Genomic DNA, 19,849 nt, shown 5'->3' on the forward strand with positions numbered 1-19,849 from the left:
TCCTAACAAGTTCTCGGGTGATTGCAGTTGGTCTAGGAAGAGACTTTGAGAAGCACTGTGCTAAATGCAGAGAGGTCATGTGTTTCCACCATCATTCTCTGTTATCTGAGCTGCCTTTCTTTGGGCCTTAATTCCCCTATCTCTAACGTGAGAATAACATAGTAGCACTTACCCTGTGGGGCTGCTGGGAGGATGAGAGATATGTATGTGAAGTGCCTGGCATGTGCTGGGCTCACTGTATGTGGTAAATATGTGATACGGTTTGGCTGTGTCCCCACCGAAGTCTCACCTTGAATTGCAATAATCCTTGTGTCGAGTGCAGGGCTGGGTGGAGATAATTGAATCATGAAGGCAGTTCCCCTATACTGTTCTAGTGATAGTGAATAAGTCTCATGGGATCTGACGGTTTTATAAATGGGAGTTCCCCTGCACAAGCTCTCTTTCCTGCTGCCATGTAAGACGTCCCTTTGCTCTTCCTTTGTCTTCCGCCATGATTGTGAGGCCTCCCCAGCCATATGGAACTGTGAGTCCATTAAATCTCTTTCCAAGTTACCCAGTCTCAGGTATGTCTTTATTAGCAGCATGAAACGGACTAATACAATATGACTTCATTACTGTTACATGCCCAACGTGGCTAAATAGCCTGGGTGTCTGTTATATGTTCCATGCACCTAGCATGCTGCTATGCACATGGTAGGAGCTCAAAAAATATGAATGTAGGTAGAGTGAGTTCCAGGCAAAGGAAACAGCCTGTGCAATGGCCCAGAGGCAGGAGGGTGTAGGGAAGTCAGGTAGCCTCTAACTCGTGGCAGAGGCAGAGGCAGAGGCAGAGTCTGTGTGCAGGAGGGTAATACACTGTGCTTAAAAGTTGGACTTTGTTCTAAGGGCAACAGGAAGCCATCAAGCAAGGGAGTCATTCCAAGAGATACAGATTTTAGAAAAACCAGGTAGGAGGCAGGTGAACTTGCCAAGGTAAGGGACAGTGGTGGCTTGGACCAGGGTGGTGGCGGCGGGGAGGCACAGAGGTCCAGTGTGGTCCCTAGAGCAGGACAAGGTGATGGATGAACCTTGAAGGGTGAGAGAAGGGGTGAGCCCCAGGGCTCATTTTGATGAATGAGAAAGAGTTTTATCTGCATTCAGGAACTCAACGGATTCCCTTAGGGCATTTGCCAGAGTGTGAGGCCAAATAACTGATTTCCTTCCTAAGACCCTACCAGTCTACTCGGTGAGTCAACCTCCTCGGGTGTTAGAAACAGCCACCAATGTAGAAATGGTAAGTTGCTCGCAACCTGGATGGTTCTAGGCCTACGTGGGCATAGCTGGTCCTGATCCATGGGCAGCAGGAGGAGAGTCCAGGTTTGGTCTACAAACAATAGCCCCATGGCAGTATTTCTGAAGCCATGGCCCCTCTCCCAGCCTGCTGTGTTCTTGTGGATTGCTGGCACATTCCACCAAGGCAGTAAGCCATGGCCGAACACCTCATATCCCATCCTGAACCCCCACACCTCACTGGGCCACCAAGAGGCAGGAGCATTTTAATTTAAAATGAAAGGACAGCAGACCATCTCCAGGCAAACCAGGGGGCTCCAGACAGATAATGAGGCTTCTGAAGCGGGGAGAGGGAAGTGAATCTTGGAAAGAATAGATCAAGGGGTTGGGAGGGGAGACACATCTCCCCCAGCCTTTGATCTGTGCAGCCCAGCAATGACAGAAGTAGTAACACAAGCTGGGAACACATTTTGCTTTCATATGACTCACTCAGGAAAGGAAAATGGAAAATTACCACTCTCCTCTCTCTCTTTCCCAAATAGGAACAGGTGCTTTTCCTTGGTGGGGAAGAGCCTGGGTGTGCGACCTGCTGGCGGGATACCTGGGCCATCTCGTGCAGCCACTGGCTCCTTTCTCGCTCTCTTGGTGCTCCCTGTTCAACAGAGGCTTTTCCAGGCAGGGCGCACACAGCCAGAGTTTAATGAGCTTTTAAGATTAGAGATGCTATTCGCCTGGGGTTGCTGTGCAGCCTAGACTGAGGGTGACTCATGCCGAATATATCCTGCCTAGACAGTGACAATTCGCAGCATCTCTCACTACTAAACTACAAAATGTTGTTCCCTTGCTCTCCCTCACCCTGGGCCATCTGTTTGTCTCTATTACTGGGTACACAGTACTGTCAGGGGACTTCTGCCCCCTCCTACATGGCTCACTTCAGGGCTGCCACTCCACACGTTACAAACCTACACATCTAAGACCCGGAACCAGCCCTTCTGTTCAGCAGCAACATGTCCACCCCCAGCTCCAAGCTGGGGAGCGAATTAAAGTGATTAACAAATGGTAAATGGTGCTCAATGATTTCAATGAGTAATTAAGAGAAAGAAGATGGAAGACCTAGCTGCAGAGGAGATATTAGGTATTGATATATGACATTGTTATAAACTGTCACATCACTGTCACCTGTCACATGTCACCTGTCATTGTCACGTCACATGTCACTGTCACCTGTTGCCTGTCACTGCCACCTGTTGCATGTCACCTATTACCTGAATCATCACCTGTTTGTCACGTCACTGTCATCTGTTGCCTATCATGTCACATCACTCATCTGTCCTGACACCTGTCACCTGTCACATCACTAACATGTCACAGGTCATTTGCATGTCTTTGGCATGTCCTTGGTATGCAACAAGCATGTTTTGTCATTGGTATGTCACGTCATTGGCATGGCCATGTAGTAAGCACATCTTTAACATGTAAAAAGCAGGCCATTAGCATGTCATTGCCATGGCTTCAACACATAAGCATGCCACATGTTCCTGACATGTAAGAGACATCCTTAGTATGTAAGGGGTATGTCCTTAGCATGTGATGTACATGCCCTTAGCATGTAATGTGTATGTTCTTGCAACATTCTGTCCTTGGCATGCAGTAAACATGTCCTTAACATGTTTTAGGATGTCATCTGTCAAATGGCACTGTCACCTATGTCACCTGTCACATGTAATGTCACTGTCACCTGTTACTGTCATGTCAGTCACCTGTCAAATGTCACATGTGACTTGTCACTGTCACATAGCACTGTCCTGAGTCACTGTCACATGTAATGTCACTGTCACATGTAACTGTCTCCTGCACTGTCATGTCACTGTCACAAGTCACCTGTTAAATGTCACATGTGACCTGTCATACGGTCACCAGTCACTGTCACAAGTAATGTTGCTGTCATCTGTCACTATCACTGTCATCTGTGTGTGTAGGCATGACCATAGGATGCAATCAGTGGGCATGTAATTGGCATGTCCTATCATGTCAGTAGCACATAACAAGCATGCCCTTAGTATGTAATAGGTATGATCATAGTAAAAATAAGCCTGACAATACTATATAAAAGCATGTAACACACATGTATGAGAATGCTAGTACCATGTAATATGCAATGACAATGGCATGTATTTGCCACATGATAGGCATGCCTCAACGTGAGTGGCATGTAATGTGCATGCTAGTGTCATGCAAATAAGTGTGACCATAACATGCAATAAGTGTGCTCTCACATGTCCTTGGTATGTAACTGGCATGTAACAAGCACGCCTGTGGCATTATGAAGCATGCCTTAGCACATTGCTGCCTTGGGCAAGTTACTCAACTTCTCTGGGCTCTGGTTTCCTCAGCTGTAAAGTGGAGAATTCCAGGTATATGTGGCTGGCACAGAAGAAGGGGTCAGAACAGCATGAGCTTTACACAGAGTGGAATGTTTGTGCTTTTTGGCAAAGGGTGTCCTGTCACAGGAAGGTAAAGCTGACTTCATCTAACATTCCAGAAGAGTTTGCCTGCCGATTATGTCAGCGGCTCCAGCTCAGGCAGGAGCAGGGTATGAATGCTGACCTTGGGAGGTGGTAACTGACATGCCTCTGAGGTCCGTGGGAAAGAACAGCAAGGCCTTCCCTACAGCAGAAGCCTCATTGGAATGATAGACCCAAGCAAATGGGGTTGGATGAGCTCCTTGTTCCCCCGAGCTGCTGTGGTCTAAATGGCTACTCCGTGACACCTTGGCCACCTCGATTCCAAGTCACCCACCACCTGAATGGGATTATCTCACACTTGAGGAGAGTTACATTTGGTTCTGAAGCTGCTGATGGTGTTTTCCACATTTTGGGATACGGGTCCTGAAGGCAGGGCAGACACACCATTGCAGAGACCTGTGGCCCCAGGCTGAGCCAGCCACACAAGCCGAGAGACCACTGGCCCAAATGGAGTCAAATGCAAACGAGCTAAGCTGAAGTTTTCAGGAACAGTCTCAGGCAAGCCCTGACACACAGTATCTCTAGCCCTTATAAGACTCTGATCTCTCAAGACGGATGCCTTAAAGGCTCTATAATCCGGAGGCTCTTGGAGGAGTGTCATGTCTCTGTTTCTGTTATCCAGTGCTCAGAAAAAACAAAGCTCCTTGAGTCCAGAAGTGGGAGGATGGTGTTCAACAGCATTCAACAGGGCATTATAAGAGACATAGCTGGCTGGCTTTCTTTCTTTTCTTTTTTTTTTTTTTTTTTCGAGACAGAATCTCACTCTGTCACTCAGGCTGGAGGGCAGTGGCACGATCTCGGCTCACTGCAACCTCCACTTCCTGGGTTCAAGCGATTATCCAGCCTCAGCCTCCCGAGTAGCTGGGACCACAAAGCGCGTGCCACCACACCCAGCTAATTTTTGTATTTTTTTTTGTAGAGATGGGGTTTTGCCATGTTGCCTAGGCTGGTCTTAAACTCCTGAGCTCAAAAAGATCCACTCAAAGTGGGTGGATTACAGGCATGAGCCACCACACCTGGCCTTGGCTTGCTCCTTATAAGAAATAGCTGTTGGCACTCATATCAATGGCTACATATCCTCAGTGGGCTGAGAGGGGCAGAAGCTTAAAGGAGGCTTAGGGGTGACAGCATGGACATTTCAATGCATTAGTACAGCAGTGGCTCATTCACACCATGAGGCAGGCGCAGAAGAGAGACCGTTATGTTCTTTGCAGATGATGTTGCTGAGTACAATCCTGTCCCATACAGAAATAAATCACAGCCCCCAGAGCAAACTCAGAGGGGCTTTTTTTTTTTTTTTTTTGAGACAGAGTCTCACTCTGTCGCTCAGGCTGGAGTGCAGTGGCGCGATCTCAGCTCACTGCAGCCTCTGCCTCCCAGGTTCCAGCAATTCTCCTGCCTCAGCCTCCTGGGTAGCTGGGATTACAGGCACATGCTACCACGCCCGGCTAATTTTTGTATTTTTTTTGGTAGAGATGGGGGTTTCACTATGTTGGCCAAGCTGGTCTTGAACTCCTGACCTCAGGTGATCTGCCCACCTCGACTTCCCAAAATGCTGGGATTACAGGCATGAGCCACCGTGCCCAGCCGATGGGCTATTCTTATACCTCAGCCCAAATCATTTCTCTTAGCCATTGCAGTATGTTGAGTCAAGGTCTTAGATACCACTAATTTAAAAAGTAAGCCCCAGCATGCTGGCTCACGCCTGTATTCCCGGCATTTTGGGAGGCTAAGGTGAGAGGATTGCTTGAGCCCAGGAATTTGAGACCAGCCTGGGCAACACAGAAAGATCTTGTCTCTACAATAAATAAATAAAAACTAGCTAAGCGAGGTGGCAGGCACCTGTAGTCCCAGGTACTTGGGAGGCTGAGGCGGAAGGATCACTTGAGCCCAGGAGTTCAAGGTTGTAATGAGCTATGATCATGCCACTGTACTCCAGCCTGGGCGACAGAGTAAGACTGTGTCTCTCTGTCTCTCTTTTTTTTTTTTTTTTGAGACGGAGTCTCGCTCTGTCTCCCAGGCTGGAGTCAAGTGGCGCCATCTCGGCTCACTGCAAGCTCCGCCTCCCGGGTTCACGCCATTCTCCTGCCTCAGCCTCTGGAGTAGCTGGGACTACAGGCGCCCGCCACCACGCCCAGCTACCTTTTTTTTGTATTTTTTAGTAGAGACGGGGTTTCACCGTGTTAGCCAGGATGGTCTCGGTCTCCTGACCTCGTGATCCGCCCGCCTCGGCCTCCCAGAGTGCTGGGATTACAGGCATGAGCCACTGCGCCCGGCCGACTCTGTCTCTTAAAGAAAAATAAAGTAAGGAAACCGCAAGATTATATATGGGCCTTTATAAGTGAACTCTGCCATCCCCCTAGTCTGCCCAACTCTGTGAGGGTAGAGCCAGTACTGACCTAAGGAAGACAGGGACGAAACGCTGATTCCGCGGGCTCCCGCTGAACCTTGATGAAAAAGGATGATGCCCCTCCCTGTTAAGGCAAAGGATTTAAAGGCATTGTTTCCAGCTGGGCGCAGGGGCTCACGCCTGTAATCCCAGCACTTTGGGAGGCCAAGGCAGGAGGGCTGCTTGAGCCCAGGAGTTTGAGACTAGCCTGGGCAACATGGTGAAATCCCATCTCTACTAAAAATACAAAAAATTAGCCAGGCGTGGTGGTGCACACCAGTAGTCTCAGTTACTTGGGAGGCTGAGATGGGAGAATCACCTGAGCCAGGGAAGTCAAGGTTGCAATGAGCCGAGACTGCACCACCACACTCCAGCCTGGGCAAGAGAACAAGACCCTATCTCAAATTTAAAAAAAAAAAATTGTTTCTACCGAATTTTATATCTGTAGCAAGAGAACATTTTGGAACCCCAGCTTACCTGCAACAGCAGATATTTTGTCAGGCAGTTGCAGGGTTTGCCTTGGGCAAATGGATTTAGTGTTGAGTGATTTTAGCTGTCTTTTCCTTTTTTCTCTTTTCTTTCTTTCTTTTTTTTTTGAGACAGAGTTTTGCTCGTTGCCTAGGCTGGAGTGCAATGGTACGATCTCGGTTCACTGCAACCTCTTCCTCCCGGGTTCAAGTGATTCTCCTGCCTCAACCTCCCAAGTAGCTGGGGATTACAGGCATGCGGCACCACACCTGGCTAATTTTGTATTTTTAGTAGAGGCGGGGTTTCACCACATTGGTCAGGCTGGTCTCAAACTCCTGACCTCAGATGATCCACCTGCCTCGGTCTCCCAAAGTGCTGGGATTACAGGCATGAGCCACTGCGCCCGGCCTTACCTGTTTCTTTGACAACTTCTACTCTATTGATTCCAGCTATGAACAGGGTGGTATTCAGAAAATTGAAGTGCTGTAAGGTTCTATGATAAAACTGGTTGATCCTCAACATCCAGTTTCGTCTTATTTAGGATGCACTTTTTGCATCACTATTTTCTTAGGTATGATTGATACTGTGCTTAGGTAGGGAAGTGCCCCTGTTCTTAGGAGATGCATGCTGAAATATTTAGGAAGCAGTTTCAAGCTGCTTGAGACACTTTCGAATGGTTCAGGGAAAAAGCACACATACAGGAAGAGGGAGATAAAACACAACAACTGCTGAGTCTTGGGGGTATCTTGGTTTCCATTACACTATTTTTTTTTCAATGTTTTGGTGTTGCTTAGACGTCTATTAAAAGAGCACTGTTTAAATGAACTTTACAGTAGGGGTGAGGACACTACAGCCTGTGAGCCTAACCCAGTCCACGGCCTGGCTCTGGACATAAAGGTTTAAGGAACACGGCCAAACTCATTCGTATTGCCTATGGCTGCTTTCCCGCTACGATGGCAGAGCTGAGTCACTGCAACAGAAACCATATGGCCCGCAAAGCCCAAAATACGCACTGTCTGGCCCTTTACAGAAACAGTGTGCCAACCCCGGCTTCAGAGGAAATCGTATTTTCAGAAGCAACTTCCTTTAGAAGTCTTTGTAGGCTTAGAATAGGTTTTCCCCAAACTTCAAGAGCGCACGTTGCTGAGATGGTGAAGGATAACACTTGCTCGCTTTCCTTCTACAAAGTAAATGTGAGTGACAAGACAGAGTGCTGTATCTGGCCAGGAGGCTGCCATGTACAGTTAGTGAGAAAGAAATAACAAGGCTTGGCAGGGCGTGGTGGCTCACGTCTGTAATCCTAGCACTTTGGGACGCTGAGGCTGGTGAATCACTTGAGCCCAGGAGTTTGAGACCAGCCTGGGAAACATGGCGAAACCCCATGTTTACAAAAAAAAAAAAAAAATTAAAAAAGTAGCTGGGCATGGTGGCACATGCCTGTGGTCCCAGCTCCTCAGGAGGATGAGGCAGGAGGATCACTTCAACCCAGGAGTTGGAGGCTTCAGTAAGCCTTGATGGTGCCACTGCACTCCTGCTGGGGTGACAGAGCAAGACCCTGTCTCAAAAAAAATAAATAAAAATAAAAATAAAATAAAATAAATAATAAAAGAACAGGCTTTGAATCATTAAAGGATGACATTGTTAGCAAGACATTTTCTGTAGGACAAGAAAACCCTATAGAGAAAGCAATCTGGGGCAACAGAAACACCCCTGTGATCAAACCCAAAGGCCCAGGCTGGGACCCAGGTCTCAGACATTGGCCAATCAAGTCACTTAACCCCTCTGGGCCTCCTTACTTGTATATGTAACATATCAGGAATGGATGCTCTAGCAGTTGATTGTTAAGGGGCTTTCAAATTCTCTAATCTTTTTTTTGTGTCGCTCTGCCACCTAGGCTGGAGTGCAGTGGTGTGATCACGGCTCACTGTGCCTCAAACTCCTGGGCTCAGGCGATCCTCCCTCCTGCCTCTGCTCCTGAATAGCTGGGATTACAGACGGCTGCCACCACACCTGCCTAATTTTAAAAATTTTTTATAGATAGGGGTCTCACTATATTGCCCAGTCTAGTCTCAAACTCCTGGGCTCAAGTGAACCACTCGCTTCAGCCTCCCACAGCATTGGAGTTACAGGTGTGAGCCACCACGCCTGGCCCAATTCTCTAATTTTGTGGCAACTATTGAGTAAATAGTTCCATACAAAAGTAGTCATTACTGCCAGGTGCGGTGGCTTAGACCTATAATCCCAGCACTTTGGGAGGCTGAGGCAGGTGGATCACATGAGGTGAGGACTTCAAGACCAGCCTGGCCAACGTGGTGAAACCCCATCTCTACTAAAAATACAAAAATTAGCCTGGCATGGTGGCACACGCCTGTAATCCCAGCTACTTGGGAGGCTAAGGCAGGAGTATCGCTTGAACCCAGGAGGTGGAGGTTGCAGTGAGCCAAGATCATGTCACTGCACTCCAGCCTCGGTGACAGGGCGAGACTCTGTCTCAAAACAAACAAACAAACAAACAAACAAACAAACAAACAAACAAAGTAGTCATTACCTAGGATGTCTTGTAACGCACTTTCTTTTTTTTTTGAGATGGTGTCTCGCTTTGTCTCCCAGGCTGGAGTGCAATGGCACGATCTTGGCTCACTGCAACCTCTGCCTCCTGGGTTCAAGCGATTCTTCTTGCCTCACCCTCCCCAGTAGCTGGGATTACAGGCATCTGCCACCATGCCTGGCTAATTTTTTGTATTTTTACTAGAGATGGGGTTTCACCATGTTGGCCAGGCTGGTCTCGAACTCCTGACCTCAGGCAATCTGCCCACCTCGGCCTCCCAAAGTGCTGAGATTATAGCCGTGACAAGCAACCATACCCGGCCTTATTTTTAGTAACAGATTTTAGGAGATCTGGGGTGGGTAAAGTCAATATAATAAGCAAAGATTACATATAAAAAAAAAGTCTTTGGAGTATACATTTTAGCCCTTATAAGCGACAGAAATGTACTTCTGCATTTACTACAGCTCCTGGCACCAAGAAAGGTGGGTACATTAAAAGGCACTCAAAGATACCAATGGTCAACCAGTGAGCAAGAACAGAGAGCAGCTGTTCCCAATACTACCACCCAGGTGGAGCTTGCATTTTCAAAGAGGCAATATCGCCCCCAAGGGGGAGTGAAAAAAAGTATGTGTATTTATGCTTTTAATGTATAAAGCATATATATATATACACATATATAATACATAAGCAGTTTAGTTTATCTTTGGCACTGACATTTCATGGAGCTGTGCACAGTGGCTCAAGCCTGTAATCCCAGCACTTTAGGAGGCCGAGGTGGGCGGATCACTTGAGGTCAGGAGTTCGAGACCAGCCTGGCCAACATAGCGAAACCCCGTCTTTACTAAAAGTAGAAAAATTAGGCCAGGTGCAGTGGCTCACGCCTGTAACCTAGCACACTTTGGGAGGCCAAGTCGGGTGGATCACCTGAGGTCAGGAGTTCGAGCCAGCCTGGCCAACATGGTGAAACCCTGTCTCTACTACAAATACAAAAATTAGCTGGGCGTAGTGGTGTGTGCCTGTAATCCCAGCTACTCAGGAAGCTGAGACAGGAGAATCGCTTGAACCCAGGAGGCGGAGGTTGCAGTGAGCCAAGATCGTGCCACTACACTCCAGCCTGGGTGACAGAGCAAGACTCCATCTCAAAAAAAAAAAAAACAAAAAAAAAAAAAAGGAAAAGAAAAATTAGTTAGGCGTGGTGGTGCACACCTGTAATCCCAGCTACTCAGGAGACTGAGGTAAGAGAATCAAATGAACCCAGAAAACGGAGGCTGCAGTGAGCCAAGATTGTGACATGGCACTCCAGCCTGGGTGGCAGAGTGAGAATCCATCTGAAAAAAATAATAAAATTAAATTAAAAATTAAAAAAAATCATTTCATGGAGGGCTCACAGCAGCACTATTCACAATAGCTAAAAAGTAGAAATAGCTCTAATGTCCATCAGTAACTTAATGGATAAACAAAATGTGGGCTGAGGCAGGCAGATTGCTTGGGCCCAGGAGTTCCAGATCAGCCCGGGCAACATAAAGAAACCTCATCTCTACAAAACAAGTAAACAAACAAACAAATAAAAAACCAAAACAAAATTAGCCGGGCATGGTGGTGCACACCAGTGGTCCCAGCTACTCGGGAGGCTGACGTGGGAGATCACCTGAGCCCAGGAGGTGGAGGTTGCAGTGAGGCAGAGGCTGCAGTCAGCCATGACTGTGCCACTGCACTCCAGCCTGGGCCACAATTTTTATTTCAAAAACTAAAAATAAAATAGACCAGGTGTGGTGGCTCACACCTGTAATCCCAGCACTTTGGGAGGCCGAGGCGGGCAGATCACCTGAGCTCAGGAGTTCTAGATCACCCTGGGCAACATAGTGAAACTCCATCTCTACTAAAAATTCAAAAAATTAGCCGGGCGTGGTGGTGCGTGACTGTAGTCCCCGCTACTCGGGAGGCTGAGGCAGAAGAATCGCCTGAGCCCAGGAGGCAGTGGTTGCAGTGAGCTGAGATCGCACCACTGCACCCCAGTCTGGGCAACAGAGCAAGGCTCTGTCTCCAAAATAAATAAATAAATAAATAAATAGAATAAAAACAAAACAATGTGGTATATCCATAAATATTTAGCCATTAAAAGGAATGAAGTGCCAATACATGCTACAAAGAGGATGAACCTTGAAAGCGTGATGCTGAAAGAAACCAGGCACAGAGGGCCACCTCGTGTGTGATTCCACGTATATGAAATGCACAGAACAGGCAAATCCAGAGACAGAAAGCAGACTGGTGGGTGCCACGGGCTGGGGGAGGGAAGAATGGGGAGTGACTGCCTAATGGGCACGGGGGTTTTATTTTAGGGTGATGAAAATGTTTTGGAACTAGAGGTGGAAGCTGACAACACTGTGAATGAAGTAAATACCAGTGATATGGTTAATTTCATATTAGATGAATGTCGTCTCCATAAAAAAAAGTCAAAACAATTTCGCGGGGGGGATTAGGAAAAAAATAGCCTAAAAAGGCTCCTGGAGCAGGCAATACTGGAAAGAAGGTTGAGAAACCTTGGGGTGGAGGACAGCACAGATATCGGGCACAGAGCCCTCTGCACAGTAACAGACGCAACTGGGAAAATCGTCCTACAAAAACTGGTAGATTATTAAAGAATCCTAGGATTGCGAGATTATAATGATTTAGAAATAGGAAAACCGTAACTTTCATTCAAAGTATGAATTTCTCCCAAATTCAATAACTTGAATATGAACATTTCTATAAGAATTCTTTCATTTAAAAAGTAGGTGGAGAGCCGGGCGCGGTGGCTCATGCCTGTAATCCCAGCACTTTGGGAGGCCGAGGCAGGCAGATCACTTGGGGTCAGGAGTTCGAGACCAGCCTGGGCAACATGGTGAAACCGTGTCTCTACTAAAAATACAAAAATTAGTCGGGTGTGGTGCCACACGCCTGTAGCCTCAGCTACTCGGGAGGCTGAGACACAAGAGCCCAGGAGGCGGAGGCTGCAGTGAGCCAAGATTGTGCCACTGCATTCCAGCCTGGGTGACAGAGTGAGACTCTGTCTCCAGAAAAAAAAAAAAAAGTAGGTGGAAATTCTTTTTTTCTCTTTCTTTTTTCTCTTTTGAGATAGTCTTGCTCCGTCACCCAGGCTGGAGCGCAGTGGCGCCATCACAGTTCACTGCAGCCCTGACCTCAAGCAATCTTCCTGCCTCAGCCTCCTGGGTAGCTGGGACTATAGGCACAAGCTATCACGCCTGGCTAATTTTTAAATTTTTTGTAGAGATGGGGGTCTTTCTATATTGCTCAGGCTGATCTCAAACTCCTAGCCTCAAGCGATCCTTCCACCTTGGCCTCCCAAAGTGTTGGGATTATACAAGCCACTGTGCCCAGCTGGAAATTCTAACCATGCAAGGATTCTATAATGAGACTACCTAGTTCATTCTCCCAAAATTTCTCCTTTCTGTATTCTGTGCAACTTCCTTCCTTGCATTTACTAAACGACGTGTAGCTCTTCCCACTCCCAAAGACTTGAATCATTGTTCTCAGTTTTTTTTTTTTCTTAATTGCACGGCCAAATAGGAAGTAGAACTTCCTATGGAAATACTAGCCCACTTTAAACTTAATGATGATAATAATAATAAAAAACAAACAAAACCATTGAGAGGGGCACCACTGTATAAAAACCCTAAACTCTACGGTGTTAGCCTAGCAGTCAAGTGGGAAGGAAACACCTCCTGGGGAGGCCAGAAGGCTCGAGAGCTCTGTTTGGGGATCAGAATTGGTAGAATTATGGCTTTCGGTTTGCAAGCTGGAACCACTGGCCCTGCAGCCAGTCTAGAGAAAGTAGCCAAAAGAGACAAGGAATACAGTGTGTAGATTGCTCTTTGTTGTTTATCACCAGGGAAGACAAGAAAAACAGGAGTGAAGCAAAAATGTGCTGGTTTGAGAACTAAAATGGAAAAGAGACTGAAATCCCAGATGTCCTATGTGGAAAAGGCCACTGCTTCTACACACCAACAAGAGAGGAGAATGAAAATCGGCCGCGCAGGTAGCTCACGCCTGTAATCTCAGCATTTTGGGAGGCCGAAGCAGGTGAATCACTCAAGGCCAGGAGTTTGAGACCAGCCTGTCCAACATGGCGAAACCCCGTCTCTACTAAATATACAAAAATTAGCTGGGAGTGGTGGTGCACACCTGTAATCCCAGCCACTTGGGAGGCTGAAGCACAAGAATCACTTGAAGCCAGGAGGTGGAGGTTGCAGTGAACTGACATCACGTCACTGCACTCCAGCCTGGGTGACAGAGCAAGACTTCGTCTAAAAAAAAAAAAAAAAAAAAAAAAAAAAAAGCCAGGTGCGTGGCTCACACCTGTAATCCTAGCACTTTGGGAGGCTGTGGTGGGTGGATCACAAGGTCATGAGATCGAGACCATCCTGGTCAATATGGTGAAACCCTGTCTGTACTAAAAATACAAAAATCAGCTGGGTGTGGCGGCACACGCCTGTAATCCCAGCTATTCAGGAGGCTGAGGCAGGAGAATCGATCGAACCAGGGAGTCCAAGGTCGTGCCGCTCTACTCCAGCCTGGGTGACAGAGCGAGACTCCGTCTCAAAGAAAATCACCGAACAACAAAGGCCCGTTAAATGCCTGTAATCAGCACTTTGGGAAGGCGAGGCAGATGATCACCCGAGGTGAGGAGATTGAGACCAGCCTGATGATTGACATGGTGAAACCCCATCTCCACTAAAAATACAAAATTAGCCTAGGGTGGTGGCACGTGCCTGTAATCCCAGCTCCTTGGGTGGCTGAGGCAGGAGAATCGCTTGAACCCAGGAGACAGGTTGCAGTGAGCTGAGATTGCGCCACTACACTCCAGCCCGGGCAAGAAGAGCGAAACTCTCAAAAAACAAAAAACAATTTTCACTTAAGCAGCGAGCCTCACCTTTGGTTAATATCAGATGAAGGCAGCCACAATAAGCCACGTTAAGTCAGGGGGAAGGGAGAGCCAAGAGGTGACAAAGCTGGCTACGATTACTGGCACCAACAGGTTAATAGCCTGCTAAGCTTTAGAGGGAATCATTGCCAGAAGAATCGCAAGCTTGTTGTACACATAAGTAAATAAAAGTCTTGGACAGCCCCCTAAAGCTGCACCCGGCAGGAAGTGGAGTGTGAAAGTTGGCCAGCACCCCGGCAGGATGCACCCGACACCCACTTCTGAGGAGACCAGAGAGGATGAGATTTGAGGAAGAACTTCCCAGAGGGCAGGGAGTTCCTCCAGGAGAGCAGTCAGGGCTTATGCAAGAAACGTCACCCCCGGCCATGACAAAGGCAGGGGTCTTAACAAGGTCCCCGCGAGTGAGATTTCATCCCTGCTAGAGACCAGCAACTTCTGTTTCATTCTTTCTTTTTCTCAAATGGGAGTTCTTATTGCAGCTGCCGTCCTTGCTTCACCTCTTAATGGGAATTGGGGGTGGGGGATCCCGGAGGCGCCACGCTGGGCTGATGGAGGGAACTTGCACGGCCCAGGGAAACTGAGCTGAGTAGGATGCAGGGACTGCGGAGGGCTCTGGGGGTGAGGCACACACGTCGGTGCCCACCAAACCTTTTCTCTTCCTTTGGGGCGCACAGGAAACCATTTGGCACCTCCTCTGGAACGAAGGCATGGCCAGGCACTTGAGATCTGGCTGTCGAGGCAGAGGTAGTGCACGTGACCTACAGGGTGAGGTCTGCTCCCCGCTGCTGCAGCCATCTGCGGTGGAGACCGTGTGTACACAGGCAGTGCCATCTGAAGGGAACTCCGCTGCCTCTATGTTCTACTGAGGCAGGGGTGACTGAGCCGGAGACTGGAGAAATGTGTTCGTCCCCACGCACAGCCTGGCTTAGCTGTCCGTGGCCGTCTCCTGCCGCGGAGAAGCACACTGGAGTGGCCCGTGCAGTGGACCAGAGCTTCCACCCACACTGTGTCCTGTCTCCTTTCCTAGAACACAACTGGACGACATTTCCCGCCTCCGTGCAAAATGAGAGTGGACATAAGGGGTGCCACTTCCACACCTGGCTCATGGAAGCTCCCAGATGGGTCTCGGCCCTCCATGCTCCCCGCTACTTCAGGCTGGATAGAGACGGACGGCTCAGGGTGCTCTGCCTCTGATGCCTGCATGAGGGCTGCCCTGCTAGCCCATTCCCCTGCCCAATATTATGGAAGCAAAAAAGTTCTATGGTGTTTGAGCCATTGTTGCTTTTTGGGTCTATTTATTACAGAACTAGCATAGCCCTAATACAGTCATTGCTACGTGGCCATAATACATGTATTCTATAATTGCACATAATTTTATTCACCGAAGGGATGTCCTTTACTTTCAAGATCCTAAATTTTTCAGAAATGCAACATTCAAGGTTAAAGTTGCTGCTAGACCAAGGCTAAACCATGGCGAGGTAGTTGCTTGCGCCGGAGAGTGTGGGTGTGAACAGCTGGAGCTCAGTGGTTCCTGGCGACTCAGGGACCACCTGTATTCCACATCCGGCTTTCCACCCACGCACACGCAGTATGACCTGGGTTTCCCCTTTATACAGTGGAATGCTAAGTGCCTACACCCTAGCAGGGGTCAGCCAACTATGGCCTGTGGGCATCATCCCGCCTGCAGCCTGTTTTTGTACAGCCCTTGAGCTAAGAATGTTGTTGACACTTTTAAAAACAGAGAACATGTGGCAGTTTGTACGCGGCCTGCAAAGCCTAAAATCTTTACTATCTGCATCTGCCTTATAGGATTGCTGGGAGGATTACAAAGACTTTATTAGGCCAGTGCCCGGCTCAAAGTTAGCATGCCACACGAAATAATAAGTACAGTACAGCTATTCACGTCTCCAAAAAGCAATTGTCCCACATCCAAATTTTGCATTTTGTCCAGTTGATGTCTCTCTTTCCCTCCAAAAAAAAAAAAAAAAAAAAAGACAAAAACATGAAGAGCTGCATCTTGATCATCACGGTCACAGATACTTTTCAGTTAAAAAGTTGCTGACAGTCTGAGTTCACTTACTTGGAGTATGGACTAAGGAGGGGAAAGCAAAGAGACACGACATCAGCAGCAGAAAGCCTGCGACACGGCAGCTCTGCTGTTTTCTCCGTGGGGAAAGACCGGAACACTTACAAATTAGAACGGGACTTTAAGTAGATAGTATGCAACGGAAAACTGAGCCAGCAACTTAATGCTGGTTTTCATTAAGTACAGCAAACCAGTACTTAATACTGGTTTTCTCAGCAAAATCATTTTGCTGTGTAAATGCGCTTATAATGGGGATCTGTTATGAGTCTCAGGCAGGCGACATGAAAGCCGGCCTTTCAAAATCTGATTAGTCGGATAATGTTTGCAAACATGACGCCTGGCAAAACCGGTCTGATTCTAAGGTAAACTCATTTTGGACATAACTGATGTCTCACTGAGATAGCTTTTCAAAGCATGTCTGCAAGCATCTGACCCCCAGGGATGGTGCGTGCGTGTAGGGGAGGGAAATTCCACGGTTTAATATATCAAGATGACACACACGCTGCACACTTCTCTTAGAAAGTCACGACGCACAGTGCTGTGCATTACAGGTATGGAGAAACACCACCATAGAGTCAGTTGACTTTGTTTAACCTACAACCTTTTTTCCTCCCACATAGTAGGTAGTAACATCACACAGAAACAGTGGTCTGGAGACATTTTGGACACATTGTATACAGCGCAGCCATTCAAATCAACGGCAACAGAACGCACGAAGAACCTGGTTTTCTTTCAAAGCATGAGCAGTTCTCATTTTACAACATGTGTTTTAACATAATTCAAAAAGTGCAATCTTTGCATGACAACCAGATAATTCTCAAAGGTTACTAGTGAGCTGATAAATTAACGTCTGGCAAGGAGGTCATGGTTTACAGGTAGGCTGTCCGCTCACCAATGCTCAGAAAAATTCAGCGGAACATACTTTTCATATTTAGATCCAAAGAGAGGTGAGAGACATTCTACTCAAGTCATGGCTGGGCTTTCTGTCCTGAAACGAAATTGGGCAGGCCATTTGCGTGGTTTCTCTGGATAAGTTCCATTTATTAACCATTGTACAAAAAAACTTGGCATTCATTTGGAGAGAAAAGAAGTTGCTATATCCAAATATTTAACATTTTAACATTGTGAAAGTTCAACTTTTATAACAGGGCTTTTTAAAATGGAGAAAAGTTTTGGAAAATTTTTAAAAAGAAACTTATGATTTATTAGAGTACAGGATCCAAAACACGTTTTTAGAAAAATATAAAGTGCCCAAATACCAACTTACACAGGTGATACAGGCTTCCTGGAGCCCCATGAAGCATTCGTGAAGAAAGACATTTAAAAACAGTCTAGATACATATTTACAGCTGGGTCAGTAAAGGTAAAACCATCTTTCTTGGCTTTGATGTGTCTAAGAAAAAAGGAAATCAATCAAACCAGAAAACCAACAATTGCAACTCTCAGCATGCTCAGGTTCTTATTAATGCATCTCATTCATATTAATTAATCCCATATTATCAAACTTTCCCCTTTAAATGAGAGTAGTGTACAATCCTCCCAACCTCGGCGGGCCAGGTGCTGTGAGTGGTCACATTTCCAGATGCAGGTTCAAATCCTTTGACTTTGGATTTGACTGATGAGGAACATGGACAGTGGATAATAGCTCATTTAGGCTGGAGGAGCCAGGGGCCAAATCCCCATCTCTTTCTAGTAACTGCTTAAAGCCTTCCCTTGCTATGAAGTGGTCTCAGGTGGCTTTCCAAACCTTGGTCACTCCAGGGTTTCCAAAAGGTAAACAAGCAGCAGGCATTCAACATGGGTGAGAATACTGCATGCAGATGGACAGACAGGTGCACAGACAGGGCCCTAACGCCCCATTCACTAGAGCAACTGCATTATTTTAAATGTTGAGAGCAAAGTAACTAGGTTCTAACTTCAGAAGTTAGCTTCTACCGATTAATGACAAGATTAGCTCACTTGAGAACTGGCAGGCCGAGAGCTGGGAGAGCTCCAGAGCTGCACGAAGGCGTGCAGTTACTCTGGGCTCAGTTACTGAGAACTTCGGAAAGGAGCCAGTGCTGTCTGAACACACGGTCAGGCTTTCCCAGAAGACGCCACAACAGGCTTCATCCTGCTGCCGTCAGGACCCTGGCGGCTTGGAAAAGCAGATTCCAACACACGTATCTCCTTTCACCCAAGTCCAACACTCTTCAAATGAAAGACATTCTCTCTCTTTCTAACCTGCCACATTCGAACAGGCCTTGAAGTGACTCTAAGGAATAACAAGAGGTGTGAAACCACTTTTTTTCCCTTCGAAACCTTTTTTTTTTAAAGGTTCATTATTTTTTTTTTTTTCCTGATTACAAAAGCAAAACCTCATTTTTTGGTCTTTGGAGACCATGGTGTATGACTTCTAAGAGCAAACATTAACATCAGATTTGTATGTCTCACTACAAAAAGAACCCATCACTGATGCAAGACCTACTCATGATACTGAAGTAGATTTTTTAAATTAAAAAATAAAAGTAGTCATTTAAAATGGAGGAATTGTAGATGAGTATGGAAAAATCCATTCACAAAGTTCACTATTTGCATTTTCTCAAAGAATTGTATGTAATAAAATAGAAAACTAATGATTTATAGAGATGTGCATAAACTCGAGAGAGGAATACGGGAGGGAAAACTGTGTTATAGTCCCATTTAAAATTAAAAAAAAAAAGATAAAACACTTGAAATCTGTGTTTCGCATATTAGAAAAAAATAAATTCAAATGATTCTAATTACCATTAGCTTGTTAATGTCTCCATCTCTAAGATGCTGCCAAGATAGCACACAACTTTACCTCTGAATATGCAACTAAATTCAGGGTAAAAAGACACACAGTCCTCACTCGGGACCGAACATGTTCCACAGAGAAATCAGAAGGAAATTATTGCAAATGCATAACCCCATCTGTCCAGCCAAGGAAATGTTCTGAGACAAATGCAGACAGACGGAGGAATGGAGTGAATACAAAGAGTGATTACAGGAGCGTCGACTGTGAGACCTCATGAAGACAGAATGTCACAACTGTCACCACAGGACAAGCATACAAGCCATGCCACTGACACAGTGCCTTTCAGATTAATTCACTAGTGTAGGCGGAGAGCAACATTGTCTTTGCAGCTGGGGAAGAGCACACGGTATTTAAACTTAGTAGGAGGCAACCAGCACTACTGGTGGAGTGGCTTTCCTGGTGCAGCGGGTCCCGAGGGCTCCGTGGAGACGTCTTCTTCCGGAGTCCCGTTCTCTTGGAAGATAGCAGCAGCAGCAAAGGTGCAATGTCCTCTCTAGACTTTACTCATCTATGTTCTCTTTCTTTGCACTGTAAATATTCTGCACCGTTTCATAGACAAACTCCAGATCTTCTGGATACCGGATCTCCAGCTCTGCGTTTGGGATGTAGTGAGTGCCAGTAAACTCTGAGAAATAGCGTCCCACGTCAGGGTGTGAGATTTCTTGAGGCTCCACGTTATATTCCAAGTTTTCTGTTGGTAAAGAGGCACACGGGCATTCTCATTACAATGTCCATTGCTGCCACACCTTTCATCCAGAGAACCTCCCATCACCCCTTCCAGGTGGCATTTCTGGGGTGGAGAAG

The 19,849-nt window shown here is 46.8% G+C and overlaps 1 protein-coding gene and 1 long non-coding RNA gene across 3 annotated transcripts in view; one reads left to right on the forward strand and one right to left on the reverse strand.

The window, feature by feature from the left end:
- Positions 1 to 15,144, forward strand: part of LOC129460052 (uncharacterized) — a 37,889-nt gene extending 22,745 nt beyond the window's left edge. The window contains exon 3 of the long non-coding RNA XR_008650141.2: positions 14,816 to 15,144. This is a non-coding gene — a long non-coding RNA (uncharacterized lncRNA). The remainder of the gene's footprint in view (positions 1 to 14,815) is intronic.
- A 272-nt stretch (positions 15,145 to 15,416) lies between these two features.
- FBXO21 (F-box protein 21) overlaps positions 15,417 to 19,849 on the reverse strand; it is a 48,812-nt gene continuing 44,379 nt past the window's right edge. The window contains exon 12 of one of the 2 annotated variants that reach the window (XM_055236052.2): positions 15,417 to 19,736. In XM_055236052.2, the coding sequence (XP_055092027.1) occupies positions 19,546 to 19,736 (191 nt within the window). In that variant the 3' untranslated portion in view covers positions 15,417 to 19,545. The remainder of the gene's footprint in view (positions 19,737 to 19,849) is intronic. The other variant, XM_055236053.2, reaches the window with a different exon arrangement.

This window comes from Symphalangus syndactylus, chromosome 13, assembly GCF_028878055.3.
Source record: "Symphalangus syndactylus isolate Jambi chromosome 13, NHGRI_mSymSyn1-v2.1_pri, whole genome shotgun sequence".
Taxonomy (NCBI): Eukaryota; Metazoa; Chordata; class Mammalia; order Primates; family Hylobatidae; genus Symphalangus; species Symphalangus syndactylus.